The 22,590-nt window shown below is 29.7% G+C and overlaps 1 protein-coding gene across 1 annotated transcript in view; it reads right to left on the bottom strand.

The window, feature by feature from the left end:
• Nucleotides 1-3,778: 3,778 nt before the first annotated feature.
• LOC139491934 (E3 ubiquitin-protein ligase HACE1-like) overlaps nucleotides 3,779-22,590 on the bottom strand; it is a 24,495-nt gene continuing 5,683 nt past the window's right edge. Inside the window, exons 3-16 of the mRNA XM_071279881.1 lie at nucleotides 21,065-21,423; nucleotides 19,722-19,790; nucleotides 19,096-19,183; nucleotides 17,566-17,677; nucleotides 16,873-16,970; nucleotides 16,204-16,291; nucleotides 15,402-15,551; nucleotides 14,694-14,755; nucleotides 13,643-13,777; nucleotides 12,947-13,078; nucleotides 12,133-12,228; nucleotides 5,228-5,298; nucleotides 4,563-4,676; nucleotides 3,779-4,073 (exon numbers count right to left, since the gene is read on the bottom strand). Of these exons, the coding sequence (XP_071135982.1) occupies nucleotides 3,971-4,073; nucleotides 4,563-4,676; nucleotides 5,228-5,298; nucleotides 12,133-12,228; nucleotides 12,947-13,078; nucleotides 13,643-13,777; nucleotides 14,694-14,755; nucleotides 15,402-15,551; nucleotides 16,204-16,291; nucleotides 16,873-16,970; nucleotides 17,566-17,677; nucleotides 19,096-19,183; nucleotides 19,722-19,790; nucleotides 21,065-21,423 (1,677 nt within the window). The 3' untranslated portion in view covers nucleotides 3,779-3,970. The remainder of the gene's footprint in view (nucleotides 4,074-4,562; nucleotides 4,677-5,227; nucleotides 5,299-12,132; nucleotides 12,229-12,946; nucleotides 13,079-13,642; nucleotides 13,778-14,693; nucleotides 14,756-15,401; nucleotides 15,552-16,203; nucleotides 16,292-16,872; nucleotides 16,971-17,565; nucleotides 17,678-19,095; nucleotides 19,184-19,721; nucleotides 19,791-21,064; nucleotides 21,424-22,590) is intronic.

The following is a 22,590-nucleotide window of genomic DNA, read 5'->3' as shown; positions in this document are numbered from 1 at the left end:
AACTCCCAAAATCAATCCCAACCTTCCTTTTGTGGTCATAAACCTTGTGTTAAAATTTCATTGATTTCTATTTATTTTTACTAAAGTTAGAGTGCGAAAACTAAAAGTATTCGGACGACGACGACGCCAACGTGATAGCAATATACGACCAAAAAATTAAAATTTTTGCGGTCGTATAAAAATGATTGAGATGTTAAAGATCTCTGTATTTCTATCTTTTCTGTTTGTTTCAAATGGTATTTCTTCTCCAAAGAGTATTTGGCAAAAGGGAAGGGATAATGTTTTTTTTATTATTATTTCTAAGTGTATTTTAACTGATCTGATATACTGAACAAAAAATACAATTTATCTCTTATTTTTTTAGTAATGCATTTATGAGTGAATTGTTGTTTGAGTAAGATCCAGTGTAAAATATCTCTGTGTACGTCGAGTCGATTCGGGAAGACCTTTTCAAATGAATTATGTGTTCTGCAATGATGATGCTTTGAGTCTTGATAAGGGGTTAATAAAGCTACGTAAAGTTTTTTTATTACAAATAAATATATCAAGTTCAAACAAATATTTCTGTAATAATTGTTATAAATATAAGTTCTATTCAAAAATCGTTTCTTCCTTAAATATACATAGTAAAATTAATGTTCTACATGCTTAGTTTTGTGTACACTTAACCTACACAAGGCCTACATTGACTATCGACTGCATGTAGACAAAACATGATTTAAACTACATGTAAACATTGAGTTTTATCAATGGGAACATAATTGTGTTTAGTTTACGTGTGAGTTACACTAACACAACACCGAGTTTAGGTCAATGTGAACACAGCCTAAGACTGCATCTCAAAACAAGAATCATCAAATATGTGTTTAAAGAGATATTCAGTAAATGAAAGCGACAGTGACTTGATATAAGCTATTACCAAATCAATACTTGTAAGAAGTTTGTATATAATTTGTTTACTAGTGACATTCTAGATGGGCCAATACCTTGCTTTTGTTTTTGGGACTGGCAGTTTAAGTCTGGTTCTTAATTGTTTTTATCTCGATGAATAATTGGTCTTGAACCAAGCATTATGTGAGTATTGCATGGCAATACATAGTCCCCTATTGGTTAAAATATCTATCGTAATTGAACGAAAATTCTAACTTGATCTTAAACTTGTCATGTTGCAAACTACATTATAAAATCATGTCAATATCTTCAATGATGATGGAAAAAAAACTATTGAAAACTGATAATTTAAGTGAATTTTCTATGTCAAAAGACAATAACTGTGCACAAAATCATCACAATTTTTTTCCCAAATATATAGCATTCAGGAAATAAGGTTATACAGAAATACACACAAACCTACCGCTAAATTTACCAGAGATAAGGAAAAAATCCAAAATGTCATTTATCAGTAATACTTTTGAAACTTTGAAACTTTTAAAAAATCATCAGTTATCTCTCTTTGAACAAAAATCTAGTAATTTATAAGTATTTCATTAAGAATTTAATTCTAGGGAAAGGGCTTTAGGAAGTTCACCACTAATTCATGGTCCCATTGCTTTCTATGTTAAATTCCTCCATTTCAAGCAGGCACACCTCTTTTGTTATAAGTTCAAATAAAGTGGCAATCATTGCATGTCAAAGTAACACTTTATGGCAGTCTTTACGCTGAGTGGCAGCCCAGGCTTGAAAAATTGCTCTGTAAAAACCATATCTACAAGCAAATAGAATCTAAAAATTTTCAAAAATTGATCTCAGGGCCTGTAGATTTTTAAGTTCATCGTGTTATGGTGTCTTGTACGGAACAAATCAACATACCTTTAATGGCATATAAGAAAGAACTGGTTCCTGGAACTTCAGATGTACCAATACAGGTATTTCAGATCTGACAGACAAAAAGTACCCTCTTTTTAAAATTTGGTGCAGTTTTTAAATATTTAAAATTATAAGACCAAAAGTGTTCTTTAATGATCACCAGTCATTCAGCTTTCATTTGATACCGAAATACATAAATATTCTACATATTTTGAAAGTTACACTCATGCGTTGGAACTATTTTGCGTTAAATATGTACTACTCTCTAGTATGTTGTTTCTGGTCAGGGCTAATAAAGTGGTGTTACATCTTTAACTGAACAAGGAGAAAAGCCAAACTCATAAAAATTGTACTTGACCTTTAACTTGTCATGATAAAAAACAATACACCAAATAGTTAACCAATATCTTCAAGCAAGAAGAAAAAGAGTCTGGAAAACTGATTTTCCAGAATGACAGACAAAAAGAGGGACAAAGAGCAAACCTAAAGTCCCGTTCAACTCCGTCAGTAGGGGACTAAAAATGAAGTCAATAAAAGGGTTTTACTCATCCTTGAAGGCTGTGACCTACATCATTTGGTCTCTTTGGCAATTATATAAACATCATCTTATTTTTTTGTATGTATACTTAACTTTATAAATAAACCAATGTAATCTATCAATGATATTTTTGAAACTCAGTTTTTATATAGTTTCAATTTCAACTGTCATTAAAAAATATACAAATCAATTGAAAGAAATATATATTTGATATGAAACACACAAATGTTTTCAATACAAACATGTAAGATCAAAGAGCTGTATCATAAAATAATAATAAGTCAGTTGATTTTCAACAAATAAAGAACCATGTCATGACAAAATTATATAATAATATTGAACAGTATTCATAAAAGGAAAACAAAGTAAATATCAAAATATGATAAATTTTTTGTTCAAATGCTTTATAAATAAGCAAATTTTTAATCAAAATAAAGCTTAAAAAATCAATTATATCACAGAAAAGTATTGCATAAAACGGATATCAAATAAATATAAAAATTTAGTTCATAATATATATAATTTCACTCATAACAGAAAAGCAAAAAATCAAACAAAGCCATTTAATATAAGGTTCTTAACATATTGTCCATTTATATCTACAAAATGTTGACTTATTTTTACAAAAAGTATATACTTGACAAAGATGTAATTCAACTTGCAGAATACTTTTCTATTTCATTACTTTTCTGCTTCTTATCGTCATGTTCCTGTTCTTTGCAGTAATGGTAAATCATAAAAGTCATTTGCATATGAAAAATTCAGTAATTTGACATGATAATGAGACATACTAGTATAAATATACAAAAAATGACAGAAGATGGTACATGTGCAATAAGACAACTGTTGGGACTGTACATTTGAAATAAAACAAAATAAAAAGCTTACAAGAAATAAGTAATAAATATTCTGCTGATGTCAACAAAAATATCAATTAGTCAGATATGAGGTATAGTTTGATAATAATTGGTTATGTGATTTGAATTTATATTCCTTTTTTTGCTTTTGTGATTGCACTATGCTGTTGCTAATTTACACCCCTCTCCCATTTTTTTGTGGAACATTTAATTTTCTTTTTAATTTCTAAAATCTTGAGAACAAACTGTTCCCCCCCCCCTTTATTTTTAACTCCCCCCCCCACCTTTCAAAAATATAATTCTTTCCCTCAAGATATGGTCATAATTTCAATGAAAATTTCCAATGAAGTTTGCAATCAAAATAACCCATTTAAATACATCATGAAAGTCTTAAAATAGAAAATGACATACATACAATCTACAAACTTTTAAATAACCATCATCAGCATTTATAAAAAAGTGTATCTTCTAAAAATAAATTGACAGCATATCACCTCAAGACAATACAATTTTTTTTAGACACAATTCAAAAGCAGTGTAAGGGAGGAATTCTATCTGAGGGAATGTAATTTGTAAACCGATTATCCCCCTTAATCTAATTAGATATGGAAAAATTACCATGAGTGACATTCACAAATCTTTGTATAATAAATCTACTCCGCCATTTGATTAACAAGTGAATTTGCTTGTTCAATGGTTGTAATATATTATTCAATCTAATTCTTAAACTATAAAATTCCATCAATGTCAATTCCAGGATTCTTCCTGTTCACGCAAAAGCATAACCCTGGTTACCACACTGTAAAGCTACCATCAGTCTGTTATGTAACTCTGTCTTTGATTTATATTCTGGCATCTTCAGCATATTGATACTATAAAAACAAAATGAATTTTTCTGATGCAATGTAGTTGTGTATTTTCTTATAATACAAAATTATATAAAAAATATATAAGATAAAAGTGAGTGAAAGAATCTATCTGTATCATGGCATGCAATGCCACAAAAATATTATAATATCGTTATACCATATTAGTTGAATTTGATGCTATAATACTTGAAGCAATGCCAACTAAAAATATTTTTTTCTTCTAATAATAATCTAGATTGTGTTATGGTTGGTGGCTTCATAAAAACAGTAAAAACAGTCAACTTGTTCATTTGCTCTTGACTCTGAGCCTGTTTTCTCTTAAACATTAAAATGATAAAGTTATCACATGTTATAATGGTACCACAATCTTATTTGCTATGAATCTTAAAGTCCATTAATATTCCTTCTCAATAAGTAAACAGATAAGGCTGCAAATAACATGTACAAATAAATAAGAAGCAGTCTATACAAACCAGGACTATAATTCCTTACCAAGTACTGGCTGTAGGTAATGTATGTTCTTTATATGGCACTATAGCTATAGTAAAATGTTGTGGCCCTCCTCCACCAACAAACTTAGCAAAACCTCCAAACGGTACTCGAGAACTGTATTTGAAAATAAAAATCAATAATAATCCTTATTGTCTTAAAGCATGCAAAGAATTGCTTGTGATAAACAAAATACAAATTACATAACACATACATATATATCTACATTTGTTTTAACAATCATTAGGCTAAGATTATCTTGTCCTCTCCATTGACTGTCTTAAAAAGGGACCTAGACTTTGTACCTGTTGAAAACTGGATACAGCAAATATTGTAGATTTATAAGTGAAATTCAAAATTTCTGTACGAGTTTTGGGTTAACATATTGTTATTCATTTTATTTGTCAATAACTATTAATCATGTAGATACTATTGGTATCCCTAATCACTTATGTGTGTTATAGAATGTTTAATTCACTAATTTTAATATCAAAAACATATTGAACTGTGACCAAATAATTATTTTGTTCAGGATTGTGTATTAAAAAAAACACAATAATTTTATCATTTCTTTATAAAAATAAGGAGATGTGGTATGATTGCCAGAAAGATGTACAATTATCCACCAAAGTTCTAATAAAGTGTAAACAGTTCTATGTCTACATTACCTGCCAGTGGTGAACTGAAGCAGCAAAACTCTGTTCTCTTGACTGAAATCTTCAACAATTTCCCAAAACCACTAAAAGTATGAAATATTTATCAAAAAATTAGCATTTATACAATTTTTTTATTTATATCTAAAAGGTGTATACCAAACAATATCATTTAAAATCATTAACATCACAACAATGTCTTGTTTGTTAACCTTGATATTGTCTTTTTTAATATCAGTATAAGGAAATTGTTCCATTTATTTGGTCATGTCTTTGACCATAAAATGACAAGGTTATAAGGTAAAATTTTGGTCAACTAAATTTCCTTGGCAAACTTTAGCACCATATATAATAAGTGGTGTTGAAAACTGTATTTGAATGAATGGTGCTAAGATGTTTTAATATTTTATTTAACATTATAAAGATTTAATCTTACGTGAACAAAAATTTGTTGTTATTGTATTGCAATATTGCTGTCCATTGTATTATACATTAAATCCTGAGATAAAAACTATGGCTGATTTACTATGCGGATTTCCATATAGATTTACAAATTAAAGTGCACATATGGTCAGTTTAAGTTGATGCGGTCTAATAATTTTGTTGGACAAGTCAGCATGAGGTATCAAAACTACTGTAATTTTGTTATGTATTAATATTTTGAATAAAAGGATGACATGCTGTCACCCTTAATTTATGCGAACAAAAATTTGTTGTTATTGTATTACAATATTGCTGTCCATTGTATTATACATTGAATCCTGACATAAAAAATCTGGCTGAATAACTATGCTGGTATATAGATTTAGAAATTAAAGTGCACAAATTGTCAGTTTTAGTTGATGCAGTCAAATAATTTTGTTGTACAAGTCAGCAAGAGGTATCAAAACTACTGAAATTTTGTTACGTATCAAAATTTTGAATAAAAGGAGGACATGAAGGCACCCTAAATTTATACAAACAAAAATTTGAAATGATTTTCTGATTTAATATGCTGGTATATAGATTTATGAATAAAAGTGCTCACATGGTCAGTTTTGGTCAACACGGTCAAATAATTTTGTTGCACAAGTCAGCAAGAGGTATCAAAACTACTGAAATTTTGTCACATACCAATATTTTGAATAAAAGGAGGACACATGCTGGCACATGCTAAATTTATGCAAACAAAAAATTGTTGTTATTGTATAGCAATATTGCTGTCCATTGTAATATACATTGAATCCTGACATAATAATATGGCTGATTTACTATGATGGTATATAGATTTACAAATTAAAGTTTACATATGGTCAGTTTTAGTTGATGCGGTCAAATAATTTTGTTGTACATGTCAACATGGTCAACATAAGGTATCAAAACTACTGAAATTTTGTTACGTATCAATATTTTGAATTAAAGGAGGACATGCTGGCACCCTAAATTTATGCGAACAAAAATTTGTTGTTATTTTTTTGCAATATTGCTGTCCATTGTATTATACATTGAATCCTGAGATAAAAATATGGCTGATTTACTATGCAGATATATAGATTTACAAATTAAAATGCACATATCATGCATATGGTCAGTTTAAGTTGATGCGGTCTAATAATTTTGTTGGACAAGTCAGCATGAGGTATCAAAACTACTGCAATTTTGTTACGTATTAATATTTTGAATAAAAGGATGACATGCTGTCACCCTTAATTTATGCGAACAAAAATTTGTTGTTATTGTATTACAATATTGCTGTCCATTGTATTATACATTGAATCCTGACATAAAAAATCTGGCTGAATAACTATGCTGGTATATAGATTTAGAAATTAAAGTGCACAAATTGTCAGTTTTAGTTGATGCAGTCAAATAATTTTTTAGGACAAGTCAGCATGAGGTGTCAAAACTACTGAAATTTTGTTATGTATCAAAATTTTGAATAAAAGGAGGACATGAAAGCACTCTAAATTTATGCAAACAAAAATTTGAAAAAAAATTCTGATTTACTATGCTGGTATATAGATTTATGAATAAAAGTGCTGACATGGTCAGTTTTGATCAACACGGTCAAATAATTTTGTTGCACAAGTCAGCAAGAGGTATTAAAACTACTAAAATTTTGTCACGTATCAATATTTTGAATAAAAGGAGGACACATGCTGGCACCCTAAATTTATGCAAACAAAAAATTGTTGTTATTGTATAGCAATATTGCTGTCCATTGTAATATACATTGAATCCTGACATAACAAATATGGCTGATTTACTTTGCTGGTATATAGATTTACAAATTGAAGTGCACATATGGTCAGTTTTAGTTGATGCAGTCAAATAATTTTGTTGTACAAGTCAATATGAGGTATCAAAACTACTGAAATTTTGTTACGTATCAAAATTTTGAATAAAAGGAGGACATGAAGGCACCCTAAATTTATACAAACAAAAATTTGAAATGATTTTCTGATTTAATATGCTGGTATATAGATTTATGAATAAAAGTGCTCACATGGTCAGTTTTGGTCAACACAGTCAAATAATTTTGTTGCACAAGTCAGCAAGAGGTATCAAAACTACTGAAATTTTGTCACATACCAATATTTTGAATAAAAGGAGGACACATGCTGGCACATGCTAAATTTATGCAAACAAAAATTTGTTGTTATTGTATTACAATATTGCTGTCCATTGTATTATACATTGAATCCTGACATAAAAAATCTGGCTGAATAACTATGCTGGTATATAGATTTAGAAATTAAAGTGCACAAATTGTCAGTTTTAGTTGATGCAGTCAAATAATTTTTTAGGACAAGTCAGCATGAGGTGTCAAAACTACTGAAATTTTGTTATGTATCAAAATTTTGAATAAAAGGAGGACATGAAAGCACTCTAAATTTATGCAAACAAAAATTTGAAAAAAAATTCTGATTTACTATGCTGGTATATAGATTTATGAATAAAAGTGCTGACATGGTCAGTTTTGATCAACACGGTCAAATAATTTTGTTGCACAAGTCAGCAAGAGGTATTAAAACTACTAAAATTTTGTCACGTATCAATATTTTGAATAAAAGGAGGACACATGCTGGCACCCTAAATTTATGCAAACAAAAAATTGTTGTTATTGTATAGCAATATTGCTGTCCATTGTAATATACATTGAATCCTGACATAACAAATATGGCTGATTTACTTTGCTGGTATATAGATTTACAAATTGAAGTGCACATATGGTCAGTTTTAGTTGATGCAGTCAAATAATTTTGTTGTACAAGTCAATATGAGGTATCAAAACTACTGAAATTTTGTTACGTATCAAAATTTTGAATAAAAGGAGGACATGAAGGCACCCTAAATTTATACAAACAAAAATTTGAAATGATTTTCTGATTTAATATGCAGGTATATAGATTTATGAATAAAAGTGCTCACATGGTCAGTTTTGGTCAACACAGTCAAATAATTTTGTTGCACAAGTCAGCAAGAGGTATCAAAACTACTGAAATTTTGTCACATACCAATATTTTTAATAAAAGGAGGACACATGCTGGCACATGCTAAATTTATGCAAACAAAAATTTGTTGTTATTGTATTACAATATTGCTGTCCATTGTATTATACATTGAATCCTGACATAAAAAATCTGGCTGAATAACTATGCTGGTATATAGATTTAGAAATTAAAGTGCACAAATTGTCAGTTTTAGTTGATGCAGTCAAATAATTTTTTAGGACAAGTCAGCATGAGGTGTCAAAACTACTGAAATTTTGTTATGTATCAAAATTTTGAATAAAAGGAGGACATGAAAGCACTCTAAATTTATGCAAACAAAAATTTGAAAAAAAATTCTGATTTACTATGCTGGTATATAGATTTATGAATAAAAGTGCTGACATGGTCAGTTTTGATCAACACGGTCAAATAATTTTGTTGCACAAGTCAGCAAGAGGTATTAAAACTACTAAAATTTTGTCACGTATCAATATTTTGAATAAAAGGAGGACACATGCTGGCACCCTAAATTTATGCAAACAAAAAATTGTTGTTATTGTATAGCAATATTGCTGTCCATTGTAATATACATTGAATCCTGACATAACAAATATGGCTGATTTACTTTGCTGGTATATAGATTTACAAATTGAAGTGCACATATGGTCAGTTTTAGTTGATGCAGTCAAATAATTTTGTTGTACAAGTCAATATGAGGTATCAAAACTACTGAAATTTTGTTACGTATCAAAATTTTGAATAAAAGGAGGACATGAAGGCACCCTAAATTTATACAAACAAAAATTTGAAATGATTTTCTGATTTAATATGCTGGTATATAGATTTATGAATAAAAGTGCTCACATGGTCAGTTTTGGTCAACACGGTCAAATAATTTTGTTGCACAAGTCAGCAAGAGGTATCAAAACTACTGAAATTTTGTCACATACCAATATTTTGAATAAAAGGAGGACACATGCTGGCACATGCTAAATTTATGCAAACAAAAAATTGTTGTTGTTGTATAGCAATATTGCTGTCCATTGTAATATACATTGAATCCTGACATAATAATATGGCTGATTTACTATGATGGTATATAGATTTACAAATTAAAGTTTACATATGGTCAGTTTTAGTTGATGCGGTCAAATAATTTTGTTGTACATGTCAACATGGTCAACATAAGGTATAAAACTACTGAAATTTTGTTACGTATCAATATTTTGAATTAAAGGAGGACATGCTGGCACCCTAAATTTATGCGAACAAAAATTTGTTGTTATTGTTTTGCAATATTGCTGTCCATTGTATTATACATTGAATCCTGAGATAAAAAATATGGCTGATTTACTATGCAGATATATAGATTTACAAATTAAAATGCACATATCATGCATATGGTCAGTTTAAGTTGATGCGGTCTAATAATTTTGTTGGACAAGTCAGCATGAGGTATCAAAACTACTGTAATTTTGTTACGTATTAATATTTTGAATAAAAGGATGACATGCTGTCACCCTTAATTTATGCGAACAAAAATTTGTTGTTATTGTATTACAATATTGCTGTCCATTGTATTATACATTGAATCCTGACATAAAAAATCTGGCTGAATAACTATGCTGGTATATAGATTTAGAAATTAAAGTGCACAAATTGTCAGTTTTAGTTGATGCAGTCAAATAATTTTTTAGGACAAGTCAGCATGAGGTGTCAAAACTACTGAAATTTTGTTATGTATCAAAATTTTGAATAAAAGGAGGACATGAAAGCACTCAAAATTTATGCAAACAAAAATTTGAAAAAAAATTCTGATTTACTAATGCTGGTATATAGATTTATGAATAAAAGTGCTGACATGGTCAGTTTTGATCAACACGGTCAAATAATTTTGTTGCACAAGTCAGCAAGAGGTATTAAAACTACTAAAATTTTGTCACGTATCAATATTTTGAATAAAAGGAGGACACATGCTGGCACCCTAAATTTATGCAAACAAAAAATTGTTGTTATTGTATAGCAATATTGCTGTCCATTGTAATATACATTGAATCCTGACATAACAAATATGGCTGATTTACTTTGCTGGTATATAGATTTACAAATTGAAGTGCACATATGGTCAGTTTTAGTTGATGCAGTCAAATAATTTTGTTGTACAAGTCAATATGAGGTATCAAAACTACTGAAATTTTGTTACGTATCAAAATTTTGAATATTAAAAGGAGGACATGCTGGCACCCTAAATTTATGCGAACAAAAATTTGAAAAAATATGGCTGATTTACTATGCCGGTATATAGATTTATAAAAAAAAAGTGCACACATGGTCAGTTTTGGTCAACACGGTCAAATAATTTTGTTGCACAAGTCAGCAAGAGGTATCAAAACTACTGAAATTTTGTTACGTATCAATATTTGGAATAAAAGGAGGACATATGCTGGCACCCTAAATTTATGCAAACAAAAAATTGTTGTTATTGTATAGCAATATTGCTGTCCATTATAATATACATTGAATCCTGACAAAACAAATATGGCTGATTTACTATAAAATGAGGACATGCTGGCACCCTAAATTTATGCGAACAAAAATTTGTATTCATGTGTTAAAATAATGCTTTCCTATAAAATACGTCCTTTCATAGATATAAATATAAATAAAGTGAAAATATGGTTGAATTTGATAGGTATTGGAATATATATTCAGTGCCCGTTATCATTGTAACCAAGATCGTTTTTTAATTTATAGATTGGCAGATCACAGATAAATTTGTGTTACAAGCAACGTTTTATGCGTACTTTATTTTCAAATAGTTGTATTAAATCCTGTTTATATAACGGAAGTATTAGTTTTACTTTATTTTCGATGTTTATACTACGAAACAAAGATATTATTTTTTTTTAAATCGATGTAGAGCGGTCCTGGTTACAAGTTAACTTAGTGTTGAGCAGACCAGTCAAAAGTTAACTTGGGGACAGGTCTGGTTTCGATTGGATTTGTCAAAGCAAAAGTTAACTTATGTTAACTTTGTGGCAGGACTGGTCTCGAAGTTAACTTATGTTAACTTTATGGCAGGACTGGTTCGAAGTTAACTTATATCAATAGCGGACCTGTTTCGAAGTTAACTTTTTGGCAGACATAAAAACAGTCCTAGGACCAAGTCCGCTTTTCAAGTTAACTAGATTTTGGTCCTAGGACTGGTCAGAGCAGTCATAAATCCGGTCACAGGTTAACTTTGACCAGTCCAAATGACTGGTTATCAAGTTAACTTGCTGTACAGGTTAGGACTGCACCCATCTATACCATAATTTTTTTTTAATTTGATATGGGTGCAATAATTTATTCCTATAATACTTACAGTTTTTAAGTGAATTACTTGTAATAAACAAATTTTATAATCTAACTTTCCAAAGAGCACATATTTAATTATTTCACTCTAACCTGGATAACAGATGACTGTCTATCATAACCATTATATTCTGTATGATTCTCCCAGTCACTGATATCTATTTCTGGTATACCTGACAACATTAACTCCTAAAATAGAATATGATTACAGTAACTCATGTTTTGTTTTATTAAATTATTACTTGTATTATTTGTCTGCCTCTTGTTACAGTGTAAACTGTCTAGAGTGTTAATAAAAGTTGAATTAGAATTCTGTTGCCATAGAAACCAAACTCATTTATATAATTTTGTTAAGTAATATTAAAAATTATAAAGAACATCTCTTTAGTGACATACAAAATATAATAGTATCTCTGTCACAGTGATTTATTTCCTGAAATGTGTAAAATTTATTAATAGTTTGGACTAATTATCTTCCTTTGAAAGGAAATATAAGGTACAAAATTCAATGTAACTTATATTGAACTCCTTAAGGTGGTACATGTACCAAATACCTTGACTAAAATTAACTTGGCTCGTTCATAAAATTTTGACAAAATATTTACTTTGAATATTTGACAAAAATATAAAAATTCAAAAAAACTTGAACCACATACTTTGTCGGAAAAATTTCATTGGATATATAGCAGTTTTGATCAATGAGAAGCTCAATAATTCCTTAAATATAGAATGCTTTTAAATCGTTTACCTAATTTTACAGAGTTATCTCCCTGTAGTGTTTTGTACAACCTTAGTTTTTTTCTTCTCTAAATCGAATTGAAAGTCATAATAAATAAAATATAGCCTCAAAATTTCAAAATTTGTATGTCTGATGTCTCTAGATTTTTCTGTAATAATTGATACTAACCAATTCATATTCATCAAACATTTGTATAAGTGATTGGGGAATGTACTGATGGAAACCAGATAGAAAGCTATTGATCTGTGGCTGTATAGCTCTTGTCATTCTTAATTCTGTTACTAACTGAGCATACTCTGTCTGCAATAAAACATAATAACTCTGTATTCATGATGTTAAATTGAGAACCTGTTCATCATTTGAATTTCTGTCACAAAGTGTACTAAACAAATATTAATTGCATCTTCTGCATAAACCTCTCTACCTACTTGTTTGTGCTTTTGTCTGTACGGGTTTCTTTTCAAATATGATAAATTTCTAGATTGATCAACATAATATGTAAACTGTGTACTAGCTGATATCTTCATTTTTCAGTTTCATTGCAAATCAGGTGTTTAAACTAATAGTTTTACCAAAGATGCAGTTGCAAGCATTGTAAATGAAATTATATGCAGAAATATGCAACCTATGGTGATCTGACTTGCCTCAATGTTTCAATTCATTTTCTTCTACAACAGTCCTTTCACATATGTATAGTCCTACCATAATCATTATATAAAGGCATAGTTAAATACCAATGACTAAGTTTTTTTTGTTAATCTGTAATATCTCTCCACATTTGATTTTCAATCTGGAATACACCCAATAAGTCTCTTCAAGGTGATGTTAATACTACACTAAGATTTTTTTTTCTCTCTACCATACCTTATTTTCTTCTGTCACTGTTATCTTACTGCCTCCAGGTTTTAATTCTACTTCCTGCATCACACCAAACACATCAGTCTCAACAGAGAATGTCAGGTCCAATCCTAAATTGTCAATGTCATGGTCAAGTATCCACTGTAATATAAAGTCAACAACCGTTATGAGAAATTATTACATTGGTTTCCCAGTGAAAAAAAACCCGATAATTTTACATGTAAAATAAACATGGTTATTTCACTCCTCTGACGTCATATAACAACAGGCGTTGTCAAGACGTCAGATCAAAATAAATTTTGAAGGCTTAAAAAAAGATATAGTTCATTATACTGTAAACCAACATATTTTTGCGGATACTTTATTTCGCGTTTTTTTTTAACTTACTTGGTGTAGTTTAATAAGAAAAGATCCAAGTTTTACATATTGTCGACGATTTATATTTGCGTTATTTTTCAACTCGCGAAAGTCGTGAAAATAAATCGCTCGCAAAAATAAGTTGGTTTACAGTATTTCCTACTTTAATATCAGAAAAAAAAAAATTTTCCAATGTTATCAAAAAAATAAGTAATCAAAGAATTCAAACATCAAAAAAATATTCAACTTGTGACAGAACAACACTGATAAGTAACTCATATGCTACTTGCATTCGTGAATTTAATGTGTTTTTGGTCACTCGTTGAATGTTTAATTCTTCGATTAACTATTTGTATAAAAATCTATAGAATGTCACAGATAGCTATTCAAAAGTCACCCTACAAAAATCACCATAATTTTATCTATTGATTTTTTTGGTTAAAACAAATTTAAATAAATGTTAAAAACAGAACTCATCAATCATGTCAATGCATTTGTTATCTTTGTTTAGCGTTGCAAGAGAAAAAGTAAAATTTCCATACTGTCACTGGTTTAGTATGCTATATTAATGGCAGGAAATCAGGTAATCTGAGTTACTGTATATGATAGCAGGATTTTCAAGAGATATTAAATCTTTCTTCTGTTAATTGTTTCATATTCTTGATTGATTAAAGGGAAATATTTTGAATAAAACACATACTTGTAGATTTTTAGCATAGTCAGGATCAATAGATGCCACATCTGTATAGTTCACTGGAATACCTACAAATTAAAGGTCAAATTGTACATATGTTTTTATTCCTTTTTATTATGGGAATAATAATATACTATCTAAAATAGTCAAATATCCTAGTGTTTCAATCTGTTGTTTTATTCAATTAGAATGTGTTAAAAGATAGTATGTTAACTTGTGATGCTTTCTTTGTGCAAAGCCTGAACACTTGAGGTGTCTACTTCTTTTATAGGAGTAACACGATGGGGATCACATATGGAACAAAATCTTCTTTCTCTTCTGGAGCACCTGAGATCACCCTCTTTTTTTTAACTCTTTAGTTTTCTAGGTTGCATTTTGTGTAGTTTGTTTTTTTCATTGTTTTTTTGTTGTTAGCTATCACATTAATATTGTCAGTTTGTTTTTGACTTACCAGGGAAAATATCACTGTGGTATCTTTTGCCTCTCATTTTTCAAAAGCAAACATTTTGTTCAAACTACCCAAATGACATTAACCAATTAACCTATATTATGATAAGAACAACTTTTCAGAAATTTTTGTTTGTAAAGTCTTACAACTTCCTATTTGAATTTTTATTCAATTATCACGGATGAGACTTTAAAGCATTCTCTTACATTCTAAACTACAGGCCTGGTATCTTTCACGAGGTTTAACTTACAGTTAATCAAACTTACCAAGGATATGTTTATAGAATGATCTGGTAAAGTAAACATTGATTAACTGCTTGTGATAGAGACAAAGTCCTAAGATTTGTCCTGCAAATCTAAAGTAGTTAAGGTGGTCTGGATTAATAGCTGAGTTACTGTTTGGCTGGAATGTACTCCCTAAAAAACATATTTTCGTAAAAGGGTAAAAGAGAACTCCTTAAAAAGATATTCACGCAATAATAGGATGAGAATGTAATTTTGTGCTAAAAAGTACATCTTAAATATATATCAACGTACATAATATATGTTGTCATGTATTAATGCATACATTATAAGAACCATCCATTAATATAATTATAGAGTATTAAGAACTTTTTTCCCAGTCCCTCCTGTATATGTGTTCCTTTTCAGGTATGCACTAGTTTCATTTTTTCTCTCTCAACAAGACCTTGGAAATGTATTTCTATACCAAGATCTAAATTTGGTGACAGTATTTTTTGGTGTAAAAAATGGTTCCATCTTTCAAATTCTTGTGCTTCTTTTACAACATTAAATTTATAGATCTGACATTAAGTATTTCTGAAATCATCCAAAGTTTATTGTCTCTATGACAGCAGTTCTCCTTATTTTTCCTCATAACTATTTGCTAAGGTCTATTTGGTCAAGTAGCAATTGAAGTATTTAAACATTCATAGCTTTCAAGTTTTTCCTTTTGAGTGTTCTTGTTGATGGTAGATCAGAAGAGTGCTTTGGACATTTAAAACATATAAACGGTTATCTTAAAAAAAATTAAACCATTTATCTTTAAGCCTTAAAATATTTTACATACCATCTGCTGACTGGGTAAACAATGCATAATCTGGATTTAGGATTTCTTTAGATAAAACATCAAACCATTCTCTCACTACTCCCTGCCCCTACAATTAATCAAGTAAAAATAATGTTTAATGATTAAGATATCCCATTTGGTTTTTTATTTCATGGCCATTGCATTTAAATTTCTTTATCAAGAAATGGTACTGGAGAGCAAGTTATGAATTCTTATCCTAAGCAATATGCTTGTTTCCAATTGTCAACTTTCTGACCAAGTGTTTGGTTTTAATTGGTGTCAGATGGCGGGATCCAGATAGCTTATAACACATTTAAATGACATAAGAATTCAGAGAATAGTAAAAGAGTATTTCTGGTAATGGAAATGATATGTATCATAGGTATTCCTTTGACATTTAGACAAAAACCAGAGTAAGAAATTTTGTTGTTATTTATTCATTTTCTTGATGTAAAAGAATAAACACACATAAGACCTATTTTTTTGAAAATATTGATATATTTATGACATTTAAAGATTTAGTATTTAACAACAAAAATATGATTAAAGTTACAATAATCAATATTACTTATCTGACGTAAACTATTTAAAAACAAATTTTATATCTACAAAATATTTTAAAGAGAAGTACAAAAGATGGATAACAAATAATCCAAATAATATAAGTACCATGCCCTCTTCACCATCAAACTTTAACGCCAGTCCTTTCTTCAATTTATCAGGATTTTCTTTAAGCACCCTATCACAGCTACTGTCAAATATTCTTTCTGTTCATAAAAAAATAGGTACGGTAATCAGTTTTGTAAACATGAAATCATTATGTTTTGTACACAATTCCAACATTCAATATATGTTGTATAAGAGACATATGGAAGACGTTACTTTCTAGTCATGAAATAATAATAAAACAAATCTGGTAAGGAACACCCCTTCGTTACACAATGATATTTTTTATTTACAAATAAACATAAAATTTAACTAAATATTTCTTTTCTAATAACTAGTTGTGGTTTGTGTATTTGAATAAACAAATATGTGTACTTAAACTTATCATATTAGCAACATAATATAACTTAAATATGCAATGCTATTGTAGTCATCTTGATCAATCAATTGAATAAAAATAATTTTACTCAAATTAATCAGTCTTTGCTTTATTATTAAGCTGTACTTAAATTAATTAAGAAAATATGGAGGAGGGAGTAAAAATAACAAAAGATAAGATTATTTCCCTTTTTTTATATAATTTAGCAAAACACTACCTCTATTTATAAAGAGAATGTCCTGGTCAGTTGCTGGGATATATCCTTACCTCTATTTATAATGAGAATGTCCTCGTCAGTTGCTGGGATATATCCTTACCTCTATTTATAATGAGAATGTCCTCGTCAGTAGCTGGGATATGTAATACTTCACTTGGATTTTCATCATCGGATATATTCTGGTAAAACCATTCTCTTCTTTTCACGAAAGGCTGAGGAAAATTATTAAAATAATTGAATTAAAAACATTTTATCACAAATTTATGTTAAGTTTTTTTTCTAAAATTGAAATTTGAACTTGACTAGTATTTATTTTATTTATGTTGCATAATAATCTATAAGGTTGATTGGCAGAAGAAACAATTGGGAGGCATTCCGAAATTATATCTCATTTTCAAATGTACTTCATCATTACAGTACATGCTTCACATTATAACAGTACAACAGCTCATAGGAAACGAACAATCAAATTGATATAACTTGTATCCTAAAATGTAAATATAATGAACTAATTCTTCTTTTTGAATCAAATACAAGCTAAAGGTGAGATAATTTGGAAGTCTATAAAAAAAATTATTGTCGTCTTTGCTACAATAAAGTTTGATGTTCGCTGCTGTGTGATATATTTTTTTTTTGGTAAAAAAATGTATATATTAATTAGGAAATTAGTTTTCTCTTTTGAATTGTTTTGCATTTGTGATTTCAGGGACTTTAAAACCTGACTATGGGGTATGTTCTTAGCTCATTGTTGAAGGCCGTAATGTGACTTGTTAATGATTATTTCTGTGTCATTTGGTCTCTTGTGAAGAGTTGCCTTATTGGCAATCATACCACATCTTCTTTTTTATTTTCTATTTTCTAAATATAAATCATGCAATTCAAGATGGCAGCTAGTTCCTTTTTACTACCATACAACATTAATGCGGCAACATGTCTATAGAGTACTTATCTATAACTAGCATTGTTAGACCATACTGTTTATATCAGATTAAGACACTGGTATTATACACCACTAATAGTTAAAAGCTGCAGCTTTGTATGTGACAATTTTCACTTAAAAATTAATTTGGTACTCTGCACAATTAGTTATACAAGCATATTTTGGGTACAACTTAATTTTTATAGTGACTGTCATTAATGCTCAATATACAAATTTCCTTGAGCGCAATGTGGTGCCACTATTAATCCATCATTCTGTCCCTGCAGCATGTGCAGAATGTTTAAGAAGGACTATGAATCATTAGGAGCTGTCAATTATGTGTTTTTTTGGCATTACCTATACTTTTTGTTTGTTATATATGATACACATAATAAACATGAAGTTATGGTACCTGGAGTCACCTCTATGTCATTAGTTATCTGTAATACTGTAAATTCAAAAATTATTGAGATGTTTTTTATTATTGCAAAAAATGCAACAGGGTGATCATCGCAATAATTTAAACTCGCATTTTGAATTTTTTATATAGGAATTAAACTAGATTTTTCTCCATATCGCAAAAATTAACATTGCATTTTAGTCTAAAATGACAAAATCACAATAATACCTGCATGTCACTATTTCTTAAATTACAGTACTCATAGTCTCATATATATATATATATATATATATATATATACTAATTCATACCTGCAATTTAATGATATGTATAAACTGGGACATCAATTCTGGACATTCCAATAAGAAATGGAAATGATCAAATATCACAGTGGTATTTCTGAAAATATATCAACTGAGACATCAATCATGGACATTCAATAGTACATCAATATGGTGAAGTCTTAGGGACCCAACAAAACTATTTGACTTATTTTACATTCTAATCCTACAAGGTCCCAATTACATTATGTTGTTTCATTTCAAGAATGTATCATATATCCTCAGCCAGGAGTGTAAAGGAGGAATAAGTTTTGAAAGTATTTCAACACAATGAGGTTCTACTCTAACTAACATATGACCTTGCTTCACATGTATCTGGCATTTTACTATATTTCTTTAATTATAAAACAAATGCCAACATTATTTCATTAATGATAATAAATTTACAGTTTCAAACTAGGGTATCTGATGCAAAAACATATCTTTTAATGAATAATGATCAAATAATCTGATCTTTCAGTCAGTTATAGTAAAAATTCCTAAATTTTACTGCTTAAATGAATAGCATGTGTTCAACCATCTTAAGATATGCAAGAAGTATTCTCATCATGTTATAGGTATCTTAATAATGTAAAACAAGCTATAGGTATGTTTACCTCTGAACTAAAGCTTTGAGCACCTTATTATGTTTACAAACAAACTCTATGAATCTTGGAGATGTAATCCTAAAATCAAAGTAAAAACTAATCATTTTTAAATAACTCAAAAGCATTTTGAAGTAAACAGACTAGAAAATGTCATGCATTAAAAAAAAAACTTTCAAGAAAATTTCTGCTTTAAAACAAAATGTCTTCGACAAAAACATACATTTTCTTCATGCAAACAATGCAGAAATTACAGTATACATTGTTTCACTCATTTAGATTCAAGCATCACTGAATAGCCTTCTGTATAGGAAAGACATGTTTGGCATACAAAAGTTTAACTTATTCTCAAGGCTACTTTTTTAAATTTTCACTGTATTGTTTGTATCTTGTTTGTGTTTTTTGTTGGATAGTAATTATACGACATCCCATTATTTTCATATATTTTTGGTCTTAAATAGTTATTATATAGATTTAGATAAAAAAAACAAAAACAACATACACACACAATAGACAACACCAACCCCTTATATTCAACTTCGTAGTTCCAAAGTAATAGATGTCCAAACTAATTTCAATGGTAACTGCACATGGTCAAAAAAGCCTGATCTGGCCTTAAAAGCATTATAAATGGGAAGGTCAATAGGTTTACTTGTGGATAAAAACCTCCACATTTCTTTCTGGACCAAATGTCATAAAACTGAAGCATAAAATAGAAATATATGCACACTCCAGCTGTCAGCGTAATGTCTAAATGAGATTAGTAAGTACATGGATACTTTAACAAATGTTGATATTTCTATTTAATATCTTATATGTAAATGTCTTGTTCTGATTTGGTAAGATAAGACCATGTGATATAAAAATGTTTGCTTTAATTGCATATGATAAGAACATGTGAGATGCCATGCCTTACATTGATATGGTTATGACAGGAACATGTGATATAAAATGTCTTACCCTGATTGGATATGACAAGAACATGTGATATGAAGTATCTTATTCTGCTTGGGTATGACAAGATCATGCAATATAAAGTGTCTTATTCTGATTGGGTATGACAAGAACATGTGATATACAATGCCTTATACTCATATTGGGTTGAAAGTACAAGAACATGTGATATAAAATGTCTTACTCATATTGGGTATGACAAGAACATGTGATATCAAATGTCTTACTCATATTGGGTATGACAAGAACATGTGATATCAAATGTCTTACTCTGATTGAGTATGACAAGAACATGTGATATCAAATGTCTTACTCTGATTGAGTATAACAAAAAACATGTGATATCAAATGTCTTACTCTGATTGAGTATAACAAAAAACATGTGATATAAAATGTCTTACTCTGATTGGGTGTGACAAGAACATGTGATATAAAATGCTTGAACAACTCCACAGATCCTTGGTAATGTAGCACCAATGACATCCTGGTCCTCTAAACTCATATGTTTTAAAATTCCCTCAGATACTTGAAGTTTATCTTTACTACAGTTCACATCTGAGTACTGATTAACTGCCTTTTGTTGTTGTGGAGATGCATTTGAGGAGTTAGTGGTATTCATTGTCTTTGGATTTTCAGCTTGCTGAGATTCATTATCTTTTTCTGAAAGATTTGCCATCGATTGTCTGGGACTTTTCTGATCAAATTCTACTTGTAGTAAATTCAGCCAGTCTTCAAGAAGCTGCCATAGACTTTCTGCTGGCTGAAACATTTTATTAGAAAATTAACATTTTTGATTTAAAACACACAACATTATACATGTTACACAAATGAATGAATACCAGAATTTTATTTATGACATAGCAATGATGACAAAGAAAAAGCTGAACTAAGAATACATTGGGAATTCATTGTAGGGTCATGTTGATGTAGTGATTTTCTGGATTTACCTTCATTAGGAATGCTCAAAGCTAAAAATTGAAAGGCCAAGGACTATTAACTTGATGGACTTTCACTGTTTTTTTCTTCATGACACTTTTATTAACATACACTGTACATTCATAAATTTTTGGATGCCTTTTTTTTCCTTTTTTCTATGTTTCACAGTTGTTAACTAACAACTACGGGCTCTCAAGAGCCTGTATCGCTCACCTGACTCTACTTGGGTTTTTAAAATCATATCACCAGATGCTCTGCAGGGCGCAGCTTTATACGACTGCATAGGTTGAACTCTGAACAGTTGGGGCAAGTATGGACACAACATTCAAGCTGGATTCAGCTCTCAATTTGGATTTTGATTAAATAGTTGACACAGCATAGGTTTCTGACACAGAATGAATGTGGTCTAATGAACTTAAAATATTTTTTTTGCCTTTGAACAATTCACTACAAAGTTCAATTTTTCGGCCCCTTATTCCTAAACTGTTGGGACCATAACTCCCAAAATCAAACCCAACCTTCTTTTTATGGTCATAAACCTTGTGTTTAAATTTCATTGATTTATTTTTACTTATACTAAAGTTATCGTGTGAAAACCAAGAATAATGCTTATTTGGGACCTTTTTTGGCCCCTAATTCCTAAACTGTTAAAACAAAAACTCCCAAAATCAATCCCAACCTTCCTTTTGTGGTCATTAACCTTGTGTCAAAATTTCATAGATTTCTATTAGCTTAAACTAAAGTTATAGTGCGAAAACCAAGAAAATGCTTATTTGGGCCCTTTTTGGCTCCTAATTCCTAAAATATTGGGACCAAAACTCCCAAAATCAATCCCAACTTTCCTTTTGTGGTCATAAACCTTGTGTTAAAATTTCATAGATTTCTATTTACTTTTACTAAAGTTAGAGTGCGAAAACTAAAGTATTCGGACGACGACGACGCAGACGACGACGCAAACATCATACCAATATACGACCAAAAAATTTTCAAT

Source organism: Mytilus edulis, chromosome 10 (genome assembly GCF_963676685.1).
Source record: "Mytilus edulis chromosome 10, xbMytEdul2.2, whole genome shotgun sequence".
Classification (NCBI taxonomy): Eukaryota; Metazoa; Mollusca; class Bivalvia; order Mytilida; family Mytilidae; genus Mytilus; species Mytilus edulis.
Note: the sequence above shows the minus strand (reverse complement) of the source record. Positions and strands in the feature narration are given on the sequence as shown.